Consider the following 19,123-nt stretch of genomic DNA (forward strand, 5'->3'; position numbering starts at 1 on the left):
AGTGTCTTAGGATTGGTTATATTATTAAGCCATTTTGAGTTTATTTTTGTGTATGGTGTGAGGGTATGTTCTCCCTTCATCGATTTACATGTGGCTGTCCTCTTTCCCAACACCACTTGCCAAAGACACTGTCTTTTCTCCATTGTATATTCTTGCTTCCTTTATCAAAGATTAGTTGTTAAAAAAAGATTAGTTTTTTATAGGTGTGTGGGTTTGCTTTGGGGTTCTCTATTTTGTTCTGTAGACCTACCTATCTGTTTTCGTGCCAATATCTTATTGTTTTGATTACTATAGCCTTGTAGTATTATCTGAAGTCTGAGAGAGTTATGTCTCCTGCTTTGTTCTTTTTCCTCAGGATTGCTTTGGCAATTCTGGGTCTTTTGGTTTCATGTTAATTTTAGTATTATTTGTTCTATTTTGGGGAAATAAGAAAGCCTTCCTCAGCCATCAGTGCAAAGAAATAGAGGAAAACAACAGAATGGGAAAGACTAGAGATCTCTTCAAGAAAATTAGAGACACCAAGGGAACATTTCATGCAAAGATGGGCTCGATAAAGGACAGAAAAGGTATGGACCTAACAGAAGCAGAAGATATTAAGAAGAGGTGGCAAGAATACAGAAGAACTATACAAAAAAGATCTTCACGACCAAGATAATCATGATGGTGTGATCACTCACCTAGAGCCAGACATCCTGCAATGTGAACAAGTGGGCCTTAGAAAGCATCACTACGAACAAAGCTAGTGGAGGTGATAGAATTCCAGTTGAGCTATTTCAAATCCTGAAAGATGATGCTGTGAAAGTGCTACACTCAATATGCCAGCAAATTTGGAAAACTCAGCAGTGGCCACAGGACTGGAAACGGTCAGTTTTCATTCCAACCCAAAGAAAGGCAATGCCAAAGAATGCTCAAACTATCACACAATTGCACTCATCTCACACACTAGTAAAGTAATGCTCAAAATTCTCCAAGCTAGGCTTCAGGAATACATGAACCATGAACTTCCAGATGTTCAAGCTGGCTTTACAAAAGGCACAGGAGCCAGAGATCAAATTGCCAACATCTGCTGGATCATGGAAAAAGCAAGAGAGTTCCAGAAAAACATCTACTTCTGCTTTATTGACTATGCCAAAGCCTTTGACTGTGTGGATCACAATCAACTGTGGAAAATTCTGAAAGAGATGGGAATACCAGACCACCTAACCTGCCTCTTGAGAAACCTATATGCAGGTCAGGAAGCAACAGTTAGAACTGGACATGGAACAACAGACTGGTTCCAAATAGGAAAAGGAGTACGTCAAGGCTGTATATTGTCACCCTGCTTATTTAACTTCTATGCAGAGTACATCATGAGAAACGCTGGGCTAGAAGAAGCACAAGCTGGAATCAAGATTGCTGGGAGAAATATCAATAACCTCAGATATGCAGATGACACCACCCTTATGGCAGAAAGTGAAGAGGAACTAAAAGCCTCTTGATGAAAGTGAAAGAGGAGAGTGAAAAAGCTGGCTTAAAGCTCAACATTCAGAAAACTAAGATCATGGCATCTGGTCCCAACACTTCATGGGAAATAGATGGGGAAACAGTGTCAGACTTTATTTTTTGGGGCTCCAAAATCACTGCAGATGGTGACTGCAGCCATGAAATTAAAAGACGCTTACTCCTTGGAAGGAAAGTTATGAGCAACCTAGACAGCATATTGAAAAGCAGAGACATTGCTTTGCCAACAAAGGTCTGTCTAGTCAGGGCTATGGTTTTTCCAGTGGTCATCTATGGATGAGAGTTGGACTGTGAAGAAGGCTGAGCACCGAAGAACTGATGCTTTTGAACTGTGGTGTTGGAGAAGACTCTTGAGAGTTCCTTGGACTTCAAGGAGATCTAACCAGTCCCTTCTGAAGGAGATCAGCCCTGGGATTTCTTTGGAAGGAATGATGCTAAAGCTGAAACTCCAGTACTTTGGCCACCTCATGGGAAGAGTTGACTCACTGGAAAAGCCTCTGATGCTGGGAGGGATTGGGGGCAGGAGGAAAAGGGGACGACAGAGGATGAGATGGCTGGATGGCATCACTGACTCAATGAACGCGAGTCTGTGTGAACTCCGGGAGTTGGTGATGGACAGGGAGGCCTGGCGTGCTGCGATTCATGGGGTTGCAAAGAATCGGACACTACTGAGCGACTGAACTGAATTGATTTTTGTGAAAAGTACCATTGGTTATTTAATAGAAGTCACATTAAATCTGTAGAGTGCTTTGGGTAATCTGCCCCTTTTAGAAAAATTAGTTTTTCTAATCCACGACCGTGGCATATATCTTTCTATTTCTTTGAATCATCTTTAATTTCCTTTATTAACGGTTTGTAGTTCGCACTATATAAGTCTTTTACCTCCTTGGTGAGATTCATTCCTAAGCATTTTATGTTTTTTGGTGTGAGTTTAAAAGGGATTGTTTATTTGTTGTTGTTCAGATGCCAAGTGTCCAACTCTTCACAATCCCATGCCAGGCTTCCCAGTCCCTCCATTTCTTGTTTATTTACATTCACTGTTTGCTATTTCATTGTTAGAATGGAACTGATTTCTGTATGGATACAAAATTAATCTTGTATCCTGCTACAGCTTGCTGAATTTATCAGTTCTAGTGGTTTTGTGTGGAAAAACTACTTTAGGGTTTTCTGTATATGTTATCATGTCATCTGTGTATAATGACAATTTTACCTCTTTCCAACCAATGTAATTGCCTTTTATTTCTTTTTCTTGTCTGATTGCTGTGACTAGCACTTCCAATCCTATGTTGAAGAGAAGTGGTGAGAGTGGACATCCTTGTCTTATTCCAGATTTTAGTGGGAAGGCTTTCAGCTTTTCACCATTTTCTGTGGTTTTGTCATAAATAGCTTTTATTATATTGAGATATGTTCCCTCTATACTCAGTTTCAGAAGGATTTTTGTCATGAATGGATATTGAATTTTGTCAAACGCTTTTTCTGTAGCTGTTGAGCTAAACATGTGGCTTTTGTCTTTTCTTTTATTAATGTGGTGTATCACATTGATTTTATGTATGTTGAATTATTCTTGGAATCCTGGGATGAATCCAACTTGGTTATGCTCTGACTTTTTTTTATATATTGTCGGATTTCAGTTTGCTAGTATTCTGTTGAGAATTTTTGTGTCCTTATTCATCAAAGATAATGGCCTGTAATTTTCTCTTTTTTTGTGGTATCCCTGTCTAGTTTTGCTGTCAGGGTGATGGTGGCCTTGTTGAATGAGTTTGTGAGTGTTCCTAATTTTGAAATTTTTTGGAATATTTTCAGAAGGATAGGTGTTAACACTTCCCTAAATGTGTGATGGAATTTTCCTGTGAGGCCATGTGATACTGGAATTTTGTTTGCTGGAGGTTTTAATCAGTTTCAATTTCAGTACTTATGATTGATCTTTTCATATTTTTTCTTTTTTCCGAGTTAGTCTTGGGAGATAATACCTTTCTAAGAATGTGTCCATTTCTTCTATGTTACCCATTTTATTGGCAAACACTTAATTGTAAAAAAAAAAAAGTTGGCTTAAAGCTCAACGTTCAGAAAACAAGGATCATGGCATTTGGTCCCATCATTTCATGGCAAATAGATGGGGAAACAGTGGAAACAGTGTCAGATTTTATTTTGGGGGGCTCCAAAATCACTGCAGATGGTGAGTTCAGCCATGAAATTAAAAGACGCTTACTGCTTGGAAGAAAAGTTATGACCAACCTAGATAGCATATTGAAAAGCAGAGACATTACTTTGCCAACAAAGGTCTGTCTAGTCAGGGCTATGGTTTTTCCAGTGGTCATCTATGGATGTGAGAGTTGGACTGTGAAGAAGGCTGAGCGCCGAAGAATTGATGCTTTTGAACTGTGGTGTTGGAGAAGACTCTTGAGAGTTCCTTGGACTGCAAGGAGATCTAACCAGTCCATTCTAAAGGAGCTCAGTCCTGGGTGTTCTTTGGAAGGACTGATGCTAAAGCTGAAACTCCAGTACTTTGGCCACCTCATGGGAAGAGTTGACTCATTGGAAAAGCCTCTGATGCTGGGAGGGATTGGGGGCAGGAGGAAAAGGGGACGACAGAGAATGAGATGGCTGGATGGCATCACTGACTCGATGGACGTGAGTCTGAGTGAACTCCGGGAGTTGGTGATGGACAGGGAGGCCTGGTGTGCTGCGATTCATGGGGTCGCAAAGAGTTGGACACGACTGAGTGACTGAACTGAACTGAACTCCTGATTGTATGTATTTCTCTAGTCTCCTGTTTCAGTTCTAATTTTCTTGATTTGATCCCTCTCCCTTTTTTTCATGAGGAGTCTGGCTATAGGTTTGTGAATTTTGTATACCTTTCCAGATAACCACCTTTAGTTTCATCGCTCTATTCTGTGGTTTTCTTCATCTCTGTTTCATTTATTTCTGCTCCAACCTTTATGATTTCTCTTTGTACTCTGAGTTCTGTTTGTTCTTTCTCTAGTTGCTTTTGATATCAGGTTATGTTCTTTACTTGAGATTATTCTTGTATTTTCTAGTGCTTTTTTTTTTACAATTGCAAAAAGCTACTTATCTTTTTAATTCAAATATATATAATTTGTATATATTTATAAGGTTACAGCACCTTATATGTATAATTAGATCATTTATATATTGTAATGTGATTGCCATTGTAGCAATAATTAGTACCTCTATTATATTTCATAATTATTCTTTATTTTTAGTAGTTGGAATAATTAAGTTCTAGTCTCTTAGCTAGTTGGATATTTGTAATACAGTTGTTATTTAGTCACTAAGTCGTGTCCAGCTCTTTGCAACCCATGGGCTATAGCCTGCCAGGCTCCTCTTGCCAGGATTTCTCAGGCAAGAATACTGGAGTGGGTTGCCATTTCTATCTCCATTATAATATAGTACTGTTGTCTATAGTCACTGTACTGTGCATTATATCTCTAGGTCTTATTTACCCTTGTTGTAAGTAGTAAACTTAACATCTCTTCTCTCCTCCCACATACTGTTTCCAAGTAACCACTGTTTTACTTGATTTTTACAAGTTTGGCTTTATAAAATTCCACAAATAAGTGACATCAGAGTACTTGTCTGACTTAGCTCACTTAGCATAATGTGCTCAAGGTTTATCCAGGTTGTCTCAAATGGCAAGATTTTATTCCTTATTCTGAAAGTGAAAGTTGCTCAGTTATGTCCTACTCTCAAGATTTATCCAGGTTGTCTCAAATGGCAAGATTTTATTCCTTATTATCAAAGTGAAAGTCGCTCAGTTGTGTCCTACTCTTTGTGACCCCCATGGACTATACAGTCCATGGAATTCTCCAGGCCAAAATACTGGAGTGGTAGCTGTTCCCTTCTCCAGGGTATCTTCCCAACCCAGGGATCGAACCCAGGTCTCCCACATTGCAGGCAGATTCTTTCTAGCTGAGCCACCAGGGAAGCCCTTTCCTTATTATGGCTGAATAATATTCCATTGTGTTTATATAACATGTTTTCTTTGTCCATTGGTTTGTGGACTCTTAGGTTGTTTCCATGTCTTAGCTATTGTAAATAATTCTGAAATGAATGGGGGTGGTGGTGAAAATATCTTTTCAGGGTAGTTTTTAAATTTTCCTCAGAAACTTTATTATGTTTAGGTATGTTTCTTCTGTACCCAATCTGCTTAGGGTTTTTATCATGAAAGAATGTTGTATTTTGTCAAATTGTTTTTCTGCATCTATTGAGATGATCATGTGATTTTATCTTTCATTTTATTAATATGTTTATTGATTTCCTTACGTTGAACCATCCTTACATTCAAGGCATAAATCCCACTTGGTTGTTATGTATAATTCTTTTTAACTGTTGTTGAATTCAGTTTGCTGATACTTTGTTGAGACTTCCTGTTCCTGTGTTCATCAGGGATGTCGGTCTGTAGTTCTCCTTTCCTGTGGTGTCATAGCCTGGCTTTGGTTTCAGGTTGATGCTGGCCTCATAGAATGAGTTTGAAAGTTCCCTTCTCAAATGTCTGTGAAGAGCTCGAGAAGGACTGATGCTGGTGACTCTTGGAGTGTTTGGTAGAGTTCAGTGTAACCATCTGGTCCTGGGGTTTTCTCTGTTGGGAGGTTTATGATTACTGATTTAATCTATTTGGTTATTATTGGTCTGTTCATATTTTCTATTTCTTCCTGATTCAGTTCTCTTTTTAAAGTTTATATTTTATATTGGAGTGTAGTTGATTAATAGTGTCATGTTAGAGTACAGCAAAGTGGTTCACTTCTGCGTATACTTGTATCTGTTCTTTTTCAGGTTCTTTCCCAGTTTAGGTTATTACACAATACTGACTAGAGTTCCTGTGCCATATAGTAGGTCCTTGTTGGTTACCTGATTTAAATAAGTAGTGTCTATATGTCAACCCCAAACTACCAATTTACACCTTCCCTTTGGCAACCTTGTTAAGTTTGTTTTCTAAGCCTGTGAGTTCGTTTGTTTTGTAAGTAGGTACATTTATCTTTTTTTTTTTTTTTTTAGATTCTTCATATAAGCAATATCATGTGATATTTGACTTAACTTCACTTAGTCTGATAATCTACAGGTCAATCAGTATTATGCAAATGGCATTATTTCATGAATTTTAATGGCTGAGTAATATTCCATGTGTATGTATACCACAATTTCTTTATCTCTTCCTCTGTTGATGGACGTTTAGGTTGCTTCCATGTCCTGGCTATTGTAGTCTTGCAGTAAACACTGAGGGGCATGTATCTTTTTGAATTATAGTTTTCTCCAGGTATATTCCCAGTAGTGAGATTGCTGGATCTTCTTTTCCAGTTTGGATTCCTTTCTTCCCTGTTTTCTGTGGCTAGGACTTCCAAAACTATGTTGAATAAAACTGGCGATAGTGGACATACTTTTCTTGTTCCTGAGCTTAATGGGAATTCATTCCACTTTCCACCATTAAGTGACGTTAGCTGTAGGTTTTTCACATATGGCCTTTATTGTGTGCCGTTAGTACCCACTTTCTGGACAGTTTATCACACTGAGTGGTCTGTGGATATTGAAAAATCATTGCATACCTGGGATAAATCCCTCTTGATCATGGTGTGTGATGCTTTTAATGTATTATTAGGTTTGCTTTGCTAGTACTTTGCTGAGGATTTTTGTGTCTTTGTTTATCAAAAGATGAGCAGCATATTCATTTGTGTAATTTTTTTTGAGGTATTCTTGACTTTTTAAATCAGGATTATAATGGCCTCATAGAATGGGATTATTTCTTCCTCTGCAATTTTTTGGGGATAGTTTCAGAGGGATAGATATTAACTCTTCTTTAAATATTTGATATTTGCCTGTGAAGCCATCTGTTTCTAGACTTTTTTGTTGGGATTTTTTCAGTCAGTTTCAATTTTAGTACTTGTGATTGGCCAGCAAACCAGATTTCAGTTTTATTGCTCCTTTCTGTTGTTTTCTTCATCTGTTTAATTCTGCTCTAATCTTTATAAATTCTTTCCTTCTACTTGCTTTGGGTTTTGGTTCTTTATCTAGTTGTTTTGGTGGTGATGGTGGTGGTTTAGTTGCTAAGTCGTGTCCGACTCTTGTGACCCCATGGACTGTAAGCTCCTCTGTCCATGGGATTCTCCTGGCAAGAATACCGGAGTGGGTTGCCATTTCCTTCTCCAGGGGATCTTCCCGACCCAGGAATTGAACTTGGGTCTCCTGCATTGCAGGCAGATTCTTTACCGACTGAGCAACGAAGTTGCTTTAGGTGTAAGGTTAAGTTTTTTGAGATTTTTCTTGTTTTCTGAGGTAAGACTGTATTGCTATAATCTTCCCTGTTAGAACTGCTTTTCCTGCATCACATAGGTTTTTAATTATTATGTTTTTGTTGTCATTTACCTTTAGGTATTCTTTGATTTTCTCTTTGATTTCTTCAGTGATCTATCAGTTATTTAGTAGCATTGTTTAGCCTCCACTTGTTTGGGTTTTTTTGACAGTTTTTTTTCTTGTGATCCATTTCTAATCTTCTAGTGTTCTGGTCAGAAAAGATGTCTGATATGATTTCAATTTTCTTAAATTTACTGAGACTTGTTATCCAGCATATGATCTATCCTGGAAAATGTTTCATGCGCACCTGCAAAGAATGTGTATTCTGTTGCTTTTGGACAGGATGTTCTATAAACATCAGTTAAGTCTCTTTGGTGAAAAGTATCATATAAGGCCTGTCTTTCCTTATTGATTTTCTGTGTGGATGGTCTGTCCATTGATGTAAGTGGGCTGTCAAAGGCTCCCTATTACTGTTTTACTGTGATTTCTCCGTTTATGGTTGTCAGCATTTACCTTATTTGTTGAGCTATCGAGTAGTTAATATTAAGTGTTATCTAATACAGTATTAGAAATATTATAAGAGAAGAACTTTTAAGATAGACTCCGTTGTGACTTTCACTATGTAATTGTGGCTTCTTTTGTTGTAGGTCTCCTTTTTACATATGGTGTGACGGGAAGTGGAAAAACTCACACTATGACTGGTTCTCCAGGGGAAGGAGGGCTGCTTCCTCGCTGTTTGCACATGCTCTTTAACAGTATAGGGTCATTTCAAGCTAAGCGATACGTAAGTGTGTGTGTGTTTTTTAAATTGTGACTCTCACTAAAAGACACAGGTGCCAAAATACCTGTGACTATAATTATTAAGGGAGAACTAAGGCACTGAAAACCTTTCAAAACCTTAAATATGTTTAAATGTTAACTGTCTTGTTTCTTAAATATATTTCTTACTATTTATGACAAAGTCTAAAAATTATGGTCTGATTTTTACCCTCACTTCAGGTTTTTAAATCTAATGATAGGAATAGTATGGATATACAATGTGAAGTTGATGCTTTATTAGAACGGCAGAAGAGAGAAGCCACACCCAACCCAAAGACTCCCTCTAGCAAGTGAGTAATCATAGCTGTAACGTGGCCTCACGGGAGCCCTGTCTGGTGGCCAGAAGTGGAGAAGCTGGTGTGACAGCTGACTCTGGTGAGATGCAAGTTGAGGGATGCCCTTAATTATGTTTGCTCAGATGTTCTATTTGGTTTTGAATGCACTGCCCTTGAATCACTGTGTAGGGAAAAGGTGCCACTCTGGGTGAAAGAAGGTGTCAAAGTCTGTGCTGTGTATCTGGGAAAACATGGGAGAACGTTGGCCCAGCCATGAGTATGACTAAAGTTGCTCTGTGCATTCTTGCTTCTAATAAAGGTTATTTCTCATAATGTGTAAGATGAGATTGAGACTTTTTTTTTTCTTTTTTCAGACGACAAGTAGATCCAGAGTTTGCAGATATGATAAATGTGCAAGAATTTTGCAAAGCAGAAGAGGTTGATGAAGATAGTGTCTATGGTGTATTTGTCTCTTATATTGAAATATATAATAATTACATATATGATCTATTGGAAGAGGTGCCGTTTGATCCCATAAAGCCTAAGTAAGTAGTGGAGAGAGTTCCTTCTTAGCTGACTAACCTTGATGAAGTCACTTCACATCATTGATCTTAGTTTCCTCAGCTATAAATGGGGATAAAGCTTACTTCTGTTTTCAAAATGAAATATAACTCATATATCATGCAGTTGGTGTGTGGTGAATAGTTCTGTTATTTACTTGATATGTAGTTAGTTGTATTAGGAAAACCAGTGGGTTAAAGCATCTAAGGAGAATATTTGCCTTAGACTTTACTTTTGGAGAAGGAAATGGCAACCCATTCCAGTATTCTTACCTGGAGAATCCCGTGGACGGAGGAGCCTGGTGGGCTACAGTCCACTGGATCGCAAAGAGTTGGACACGACTAAGCGACTTCACTTTCACTTTACTTTTGAAAACTCTTGGCCCTAGGCTGTATTTTGAGAAGGATCTTAATTGTATAAAGAAGTGTCCCTATAGATGTGCCTTGGGGCTACCTTTCAATAACCTAACACTTAATGTTGGGAATTTGCAGCTTCTAATCTGTGTCCTGGTGGTCTCCACAGAATGGAGCCTAAAGCTGCTGTCTGCACAACTAATAGTCACAGACCTTCCATCACTGATTAATAAGAAGTGACATCTGTATTGTCATTGTACCAGAGTTAAAAGACTATGCCTTAGATTTCCTTGGGTCTTGCCCTGCTGAGATTGAAGGCTAACTACAGTCTGGCATTACAGATTACCTTTGTGCCAGAGTGGACTCAGGAGTCTCATGTCCAACAGTACCTTGTTCATAGTCTTAAGCTGATGCTTGTCTTCACTGCTGTCTCTGTTAGGGCCTCTTAAGCCGTGAATAATGTGAAGACCTGTATTATATATTTAACTTTCATGTATATGACTCAATCAGATATTATTTAAGGAACAGCTACATTTGGAAAACCGTTACACTGAGGTGTCAGTATATCTACTTTATATTATAAATATAGTACTGATATTACAGAGTTTATAGACTAATTCAAAGACAAATTACTTTTTAACTTAGTATTTATATTAGAGACTTTATAGACTAAATCATCAGGCTTCCATGGTGGCTCAGTTGGTGAAGAATCCACTTGCAATGCAGGAGACCTGGGATCAATCCCTGGGTTGGAAAGATCCAGGGAGAAGGAAATAGCAACCCACTCCAGTATTCTTGCCTGGCGAATCCTATGGACAGAGGAGCCTGGCAGGCTACAGTCCATGGGGTCCTAAGAGTCGGACATGATTTGTCAACTAAACCACCACAGACTACTTATTTACTTGTTTCAAAGTGTCAGCTGTATGTACCCGTTTTCCCAAACTTTTTTGCTGTCATTTGTTGCTACCAATCACTTGCACTCTGCACATGCACCAGGTTTCTGTTCGATCTGTTCCAGATGGGATTGCTTTCTAAGAAGCCTATCTTGTGTATATTATGTGAATGGAGACTGACAGATGTCACTGTGTGCCTTGTAACCTTCCTGGTAACACCGTGAATGAACTCACAGGGTGCTTATCTGGCAGTGAATTCATTTTGTTAGGGTGGTGTTTAACCTGTTTTGGGTTTTTTTGGGGAGCTGATTTAAGGTTTAGTTTTTAATACAATGAAGGAGAATTTTTAAGATATGACTCACTGTAACTGTCGCATACTCTAGGCTGAATGTGTTGTTATGAGATGGCTGCTGTAGAAACAGTAACTTCTGCCTTATTCCTTTGGTAGGTGGAACAGTTGCAGCACACCCATGAGGAACACAGATTTTGTGTATGTGATGTGTTGACTCTTTTCTTAAGGAGAAGGGTGCAGTTATACTAGTGGTTGGCACTGTGGCATGTTCGCATGCAGGTGATTTCCCACTGGTCCTGGGCCGGCTGCTACCTTATATAAGCCCCTCCTTCCTGAGAAATCTGCCATTGGCTGAATAATGGTGGCTGGTAACTGTTTCTGCCCCTACTATTCACACTACTGAGGCCAAACAGGCAGCATCTTTCCCATCTCCATCCTACCTTAAGAGTAAAACTTGACCAGCCACTTTGAAAGGATTGCCACTCCTGGTATATACCAAACTCCTTCTGAATTTGGTTTTTTGGTGACAGAACCAGCTCGATCTGTTGATCTTTTAAAATTAAGAAAATGCTAGATTTTAATGCTTAACCTTTGCATGTGATGGTGCTTACCACTACTTTGATCTCTGTTTAGTAAGTGTTGTTTCATGTGCTTTGTAGGAATGAATTAGAGCAAAGCTTTTATAACAAAATAGATTTCTGTTATGTAACTAATCTTAACTGTATATCCTTAGTCTTATCCAAGTGTAATATTCTTCTGGAGTCTTGCTTAGGCTTATTCCCGTTGTAAGAATGGATATCATGTTACCTGACATTTTAGTCCTTAAGTCCTGAGATAGTTTAGGAAACTAATGTTTTTTTCTTTCCCCTAGACCTCCACAATCTAAACTGCTTCGTGAAGACAAGAACCATAACATGTACGTTGCAGGATGTACAGAAGTAGAAGTGAAATCTACTGAGGAGGCTTTTGAAGTTTTCTGGAGAGGTTAGAAGCAGGGTTAGAAGTACCAATATATAAAGTGATAAATATAATCCTGAATGTTGCTACTCTACTGACAGCACTTTTTAGTTTGGTAGAAAGTATATACACTGAAATGAGCAATGATTTCTCTCTCACTGTAGGCCAGAAAAAGCGACGAATTGCTAACACACATTTGAATCATGAGTCCAGCCGTTCCCATAGTGTGTTCAACATTAAATTAGTTCAGGCTCCCTTGGATGCAGATGGAGACAACGTCTTACAGGTAAAGGTTTAATGTGTGGAGTTTTCCTGTTCTGAATCCTTAATGTAGGAATTAGAATTAAATCATGAAGGTTTCATTACACTGAATACTGTGCTAGAGTTACCTTATGTATAGGTGATGACATTTTAAAAATGTTCCATTAATTAGGTAGATAGTTCTAGAAGTGTCAGTTGCTCATGACTCAGTCGTCTGTTTGACACCCCACGGACTGTAGCCCTCCATGCTCCTCTGTCCAGGGAATTCTCCAGGCAAGAATACTGGAGTGGGTTGCCATTCCCTTCTCCAGGGGATCTTCCTGACCCAGGAACAGAACCTGGGTCTCCCGCGTTGTAGGCAGATTCTTTACCGTCTGAGCTACCAGGGAGACTCTTGTTCTAAGAAATCGGCTGTTAAATCTTAGAACCTGGAATTTTGTTGTGAAAAAGGTTTATAAATCTTTATAAATATCTAATAGAGGAGACATATGTTATGAGTCATTGTTTTTCTCTGAAGACTCATTTTGTATGTAGAAATTGTTCCTGTTTTTAAAATGTTACCAACAAACTTTTCAGGAGTGGTCAGTTCTAGACTGTTCTCTCTTGGTGACAGGCCAGTGGAGCCCGCAGCTGCTGGTCACTGTTTAACGCTGGGCCTGTCATGCTGCAAGGCTTAATTAGTAACAGCATCTGACGCTGAATGTAAAAATCATTTAATGAGTTTAAGGTATTAAAATGTAATCCCATTCAAAACATACCGTGAAACTGTGGTATATCACAAAGGTTTTCAGATGGCAGTAGATGGTACGGCATGGTACTAAAGACCACCAGGATTTGAATTCTGGTTTGTATACCTTTACTAGCTGTCTTACCTAGTTGTAATAAACTCCTCTACGTAATAAATAACTTCTATGTAATAATTTCTACACACAAAATGAGTCTTCAGAGAAAAACAATGAATCATAACATATTTTATCTCCTCTATTAGATATTTATAAAGATTTATAAACCTTTTTCACAACAAAATTCCAGTTGTAATGCTGTGAGGATTAAAGGAGGTGATGCATGTAAAGTTCTTAGTCCATTGCTTGGCTTACAGTCAGCACTTGACAAATGTTAGCTAGAAAATGCTTCTAAGTTTCTATCCACTTGCTTTCCTCTGAATCACATCTAATGTATTAGTAATATCAGTTATGTGTCTCTTGACTTTCTTATAAAAGTTATTAGAGTATTATGAAATTATTAGGCTGTAAGATTATTAAATCTCTCATTATACAAATATTTAGTCTTGCTCTAAACTATTTAGCAGACATTTATTGAGCTCCTTCTGAGTACCTGAAACTGTGCAAGGTGCTGGAGATGAAGTGGTTAAAAGACAGAGTTCCTTCCTGTTCTTGTGGAGCTTACAGTATAACATAGTCTGCAAGTAATGCCATGAGGATATTTATCATATGCTTTTAGTAAACTGTTCCCCCCAGACATGTATCCTTCCCCCTTATTGTGCACTTTGTATTATGTAAACCTAAGACTTAATTTCACTTGAATATAAAGAACACTGTAAACCAGTCATAACTCATGTGATTGGCATTATCTTCCCTTCAGGAAAAAGAACAAATCACTATTAGTCAGTTGTCCTTGGTAGATCTTGCTGGAAGTGAAAGAACTAACCGGACAAAAGCAGAAGGGAACAGATTACGTGAAGCTGGTGAGCATAGTATTTACTTATTGCTACAACTTTCAAAAACTTGCAGTGCCAGTTTATTGCCTACTTATTGATGGTTTAAGCCTAACTGTCCTCAATCTGACTAAAACTTTAGAGGCTAAGTTAAGTGACTAGTGCTTTTTCTTTAGTTATGCTGGTTTCATGTTGATCTATTACACCAGTTTCTCTAAGAATGAGGTGGTGGTTTAGTCGCTAAGTCATGTCTGACTCTTGTGACCCCATGGACTGTAGCCCTCCAGGCTCCTCTGTCCGTGAGATTTTCCAGGCAAGAATACTGGAGTGGGTTGCCAATTCCTTCTCTAGGGGATCTTTCCAACTCAGGGACTGAACCTGCTGCAGGTGGTCTTCTACATTGCAGGCAGATTCTTTACTAAGCCACCAGGGAAGCCTAAGAATGAGGAAAAGTGACTAAATATACAGTAAGTTATATTCCTGTTGAAGGTGTTATATCTATGGCTAGAGTGCCAGTACTGGGTCCATAAAATTAAGTGATTTAATAGTTCCTCCAACATTAACAGTGGTAAAAAATCGGCTTCTGAAGATAGGAAAATCTTTGAACACAAAAGCCATTTGAAATGTTGTTTTTTTTTCATTTAGTACAGCCATTTATGATATGATTTATGCTAATAACATTCATAGAGTACCTACTGTGTTACAGGAATTGAAGACATACCTAGTACAAAAGAGGCAAACAGCTAGTAGAGCGTGAGGGAGGTGAGCAGCAGGTGCTGTGGGAATACAGAGCCAGGCGTTCCATCCATTCTGGGGCTGTATGTGAGATGGGGTTTTGGGGAGGAATGCGTGGAGCTGAGGCATGAGCTCTTAGAAGAGCGATGGGATTAAAGCCGTCCTCCCTGGGAGAACATGGCACGGTCAGGGCGGCTGAAGTGGGGGGCGTGCGTTGGTGAAGCATGGCCCCAGAGGCAGGAGGGCAAGGCAAGTTCATGAAGACCTCTGACTATCACATCAGTGTGAATTTCTTGTTGAAAGCATAATGGTGACTACCGATTATTAAGGGCTGAGTATTTATCATAGAATCTACTATATGTGGGCTTGAGTTCTTGATTCTGACTTTACAGGGTTGGATCATACCCATTTTGTCAGACTGGAAGAGGTTAACTAATTTTCTCAAGGTTAGAGCCTGGTTCGAACCCAGGTTAGTTGAACTTCCAAAACTTGTATCTTTCTGCTATTACACAGCCAGTGAAGGATTAGTTTTAAAGAGATTTTCCCACTGTTGTAAATTAATTTATCAGAGGCAAGTCTAGAGAGATGAAAACCAGTTGGGAACCTTTTGCAGTAATTCAGATGAGCAGTCCTGTCACCTGGAGGCAAAGGTCAGCCAAAACTAAGAGGTAGTTTGGAAGCAGACCCACCTGGATGTGGAGAGGAAGGAAGATGCTGCTGCTAAGTCGCTTCAGTTGTGTCTGACTCTGTGTGACACCACAGACGGCAGCCCACCAGGCTCCCCTGTCCCTGGGATTCTCCAGGCAAGAACACTGGAGTGGGTTGCCATTTCCTTCTCCAGTGCATGAAAGTGAAAAGTGGAAGGAAGAGAGGAGGATAAATCAAAGAAAACCTTAATTAAGGAGTAGTCTGAGGTGCAGGTGTGGGCAGCTAAGAGTTGTATGTTGAACATATTCAATTTATTCAAGTGTAGGTGTCTAGCAATTGGATACAGAAGTAGATAGATATGGAAGGAGAGAGATTTGACTTGAGGTTTATAGGTTTAGGTTTTGCTAGTGAAGACATGATTGAAGCAATGGGGAAGAAAAGATTATTCATGGAGTACAAAGAGGAACACTGAGGGCAGGGCCTCGAGGACAACAGATCCTTGAGTCTGGGAAGGAGAGTAGGGGGTAATAGCCAGGTGACTTGGAGTTACAGAAGGACTGAACACACACTTTTTTTTGTTTTTTGCTGTGCTGAGCCTTTGTTGCTGCCATGGTTTCTCTGGTTGCAGTGAGGGGGTCTACTCTCCAGTTGCAGCATGCAGGCTTCTCACTGGTGGCCTCCGTTGTTGAGAAGCAGGGGCTCTAGAGCACACGGGCTTCAGTAGTTGCAGCTCAGCAGCTGTGGCGTGCTGGCTTAGCTGTTCTGCGTGCGTGTTCAGTCAAGTCTGATTCTTTGTGACCTGGCGGACTGTAGCCCACCAGGCTCCTCTGTCCATGGGATTTTCCAGGCAAGAATCATGGAGTGTGTAGCCATTCCCTTCTCCAGGGGATCTTCCCAACCCAGGGACTGAACCTGCATCTCTTGTGTCTCCTGCATTGGCAGGCAAATTCCTTACCACCGAGCCACTTAGGAAGCTCCAGGCTTCGTTGCCCAGGACTAACAGCACACACGCATTATATACGTCTATATGAAAAGACAAAGCATCCAGAATCCAGATCACAAGAGGAAGGATTGACCTTGGGAAAGCAGGTTTAGCTTTGGGGACAGGAACAGAAGCTGTATCAGTGTTGACATGATGGGGAAGAGCTGACACAGTTAGGGAGTTAAAACTAGACTGGGGATGGTTTGTGGCTGGGGCACACGACAATCTCAGGTTTCCAGAGGTTTCGGAGTTCTGAGTGACAAGGTTTAGGGCATGGCTATAATGCTAAAGAGAGAAAGATTTCCTGGACTTGTGGCCTGGGCCCTCTGATGGCATGTTAGAGTGACCTTCCTGTTAGATGCTGAAGTTGACCCAGGAGCTGGCATGTAAGGGGAATGTGTCTTTGAAGAACAGCAGCAAGGGACTAGGAAAATGCGGCTGGCCGCCTGCTGCTCACCATCCTTTCAGTATGTCAGGCTTTTAGAAAGCAGGCAGCTTTTTTCACAAGGCTGCAGGAGAAGCTCCACTCTTCTAGGAAATAAAAACAAGGCTGTAGGGTTTTGCATCATGGGTGGGGTGAAGCCTGTGGATATGATTCACAGTATTTTAGAATGTATAGCATAAAATACAGGATTACAGAAGAAAGCAATTAGACTGAAATGTGTTTTTTAAAGTAATCTTAAAACCTTTGTCATACAGTAATTTATGTACTTTCTTAATGCCTTAAACCTGATAGCATGTCTATGACTACATAATTTCAAAGTAGTAATGAATATAAGTATCTTGAGATAAGCAATAAACTGTTATAAAAGTTATCTGTGACTTCTGTTGATTAAACACCACAAATACTACTACTACCATTATTATACGTGTTTGGTCTACATTCATAATTGAAGAAACAGCTAAATTTCAGAGGCTAGTAAGAAAAAAGATGCATTTACTTCCCAACCACGTATGCACACTCCCTGAAGTGTACCCGTGGACAACATCCAGATCACAGGTGGCCATTAGAGAGAGATGGAACGGATCATTCTGTGAGAGGTCTGAGGGTATGGCAAGTCTGTTAGCAAGGATGTGGGTTTCGAAGAACACGTGGAGGAACGGAGGAAGGACAGTGCGAGCGGGGGTCAAGGAAGAGAAGCATGAATCATGGAGTACCATGGAGGCACAGATGAGCTCTGTATTTGAAAGGGGGCCACGAATGAAAGCATGGCTTCAAAATGAACAAACTCTTCTGTGTTGTAATACTTTTGGGGTCTCTGCAGGTGACATCTCCTGTATCATTGGCTTGATAGACCTGTCAGACTTGCCCTAACTCAGAAATTCAAACGAGTGGCCAGGACTAACAAGCATGCTGCCTAAGAAACCTTCTTTAGATATAGAGGGAACAGATTTAGTTGGCTCTTGAGACACCTGACTGGTAGAAACAGGAGCTCCTTCTGGTGTAAGGGAGACATTGATGTCCGGATGGAGCCAACTGTAGCCTGAAATATGGGCATGATTAGTGCCAAAGAATTGATGCTTTTGAACTGTGGTGTTGGAGAAGACTCTTGAGAGTCCCTTGGACTGCAAGGAGATCCAACCAGTCCATTCTGAAGGAGATCAGCCCTGGGATTTCTTTGGAAGGAATGATGCTAAAGCAGAAACTCCAGTACTTTGGCCACCGCACGCGAAGAGTTGACTCATTGGAAAAGACCCTGATGCTGGGAGGGATTGGGGGCAGGAGGAGAAGCAGGGTGACAGAGGATGAGATTGCTGGATGGCATCACCGACTCGATGGACGTGAGTCTGAGTAAACTCTGGGAGTTGGTGATGGACAGGGAGGCCTGGCGTGCTGCGGCTCATGGGGTGGCAAAGAGTCGGACACGACTGAGTGGCTGAACTGAACTGAAACGTCTGTACTCAATATACTCTTTCATGGTATTTAAGATTTGAAAGAAATCTTACGGGTCATGAAGTATAATATTACATTCAGTGGAAAGTCTTTACATAAAAAAATCCCAGTACTCACACTCTACTGCAACATTGCCAGATATGGACAGTTCTTTAAGCTGAGCCCACTAAAATCTGTCATCTGTAATTTCCATCTAAGAGTTCTATGAAGTAGATATTTCACAGACAGACAGACCATGCTCTAGCTACTCCATTGGTGTCTTCAAATGACTTCTGTGTACTTTTTTCTGTCAGGTAACATTAACCAGTCACTAATGACACTGAGAACATGTATGGAGGTCCTGAGAGAGAACCAAACTTACGGTACTAACAAGGTGAGCAGCAGTTTGTATACAAGTTTGTATACTTGTATAGTTTTGTTTGTGTGCAGTTTCTACCTGATGTATTTGGGTTTGGATATGTTTATAGATGGTTCCATATCGAGATTCAAAGTTAACCCATCTGTTCAAGAACTACTTTGATGGGGAAGGGAAAGTACGCCTGATCGTGTGTGTGAATCCAAAGGCCGAAGATTATGAAGAAAGCTTGGTAATTTTAATGCCTTTATGGAATCTGAGTTTCTGTACAGAAAACCATTTACATGTGAAGAATAACATTTTGAACATTTTAAAAACTGATATAGAACCACTGGTTACAGAAGTGAACTAATGTCTAATCTATTACTGTCTCATTTACTGATTTCTGAAGAAAGACTGCAAATGCTTATATATAAAAACAAAATCAAACCCTATTTTGTATCTTAGCAAGTAATGAGATTTGCAGAAGTGACCCAGGAGGTTGAAGTAGCCAGACCAACAGACAAGGCCATATGCGGTTTAACACCGGGGAGGCGATACAGAAATCAGGCCCGGGCAGGTCCTGTTGGAGATGGTATGAGCTGCTGTGGCGTCATCTGCCTGCTGATGAGTCTGTC

The 19,123-nt window shown here is 40.0% G+C and overlaps 1 protein-coding gene across 9 annotated transcripts in view; it reads left to right on the forward strand.

The window, feature by feature from the left end:
• KIF23 (kinesin family member 23) overlaps nucleotides 1–19,123 on the forward strand; it is a 47,643-nt gene that overhangs the window by 19,271 nt on the left and 9,249 nt on the right. For 4 of the 9 annotated variants that reach the window (XM_015096843.3, XM_027971531.2, XM_042252113.1 and 1 more), the window contains exons 5-14: nucleotides 8,454–8,590; nucleotides 8,806–8,915; nucleotides 9,275–9,445; nucleotides 11,156–11,197; nucleotides 11,871–11,983; nucleotides 12,121–12,242; nucleotides 13,820–13,922; nucleotides 18,445–18,524; nucleotides 18,619–18,738; nucleotides 18,954–19,080. In XM_015096843.3, the coding sequence (XP_014952329.1) occupies nucleotides 8,454–8,590; nucleotides 8,806–8,915; nucleotides 9,275–9,445; nucleotides 11,156–11,197; nucleotides 11,871–11,983; nucleotides 12,121–12,242; nucleotides 13,820–13,922; nucleotides 18,445–18,524; nucleotides 18,619–18,738; nucleotides 18,954–19,080 (1,125 nt within the window). Of the gene's footprint in view, nucleotides 1–6,007; nucleotides 6,063–8,453; nucleotides 8,591–8,805; nucleotides 8,916–9,274; nucleotides 9,446–11,155; nucleotides 11,198–11,870; nucleotides 11,984–12,120; nucleotides 12,243–13,819; nucleotides 13,923–18,444; nucleotides 18,525–18,618; nucleotides 18,739–18,953; nucleotides 19,081–19,123 lie in introns of those variants that run through there. The other 5 variants (XM_015096844.3, XM_027971532.2, XM_060418535.1 and 2 more) reach the window with 3 other exon arrangements.

This window comes from Ovis aries, chromosome 7 (assembly GCF_016772045.2).
Source record: "Ovis aries strain OAR_USU_Benz2616 breed Rambouillet chromosome 7, ARS-UI_Ramb_v3.0, whole genome shotgun sequence".
NCBI lineage: Eukaryota > Metazoa > Chordata > Mammalia > Artiodactyla > Bovidae > Ovis > Ovis aries.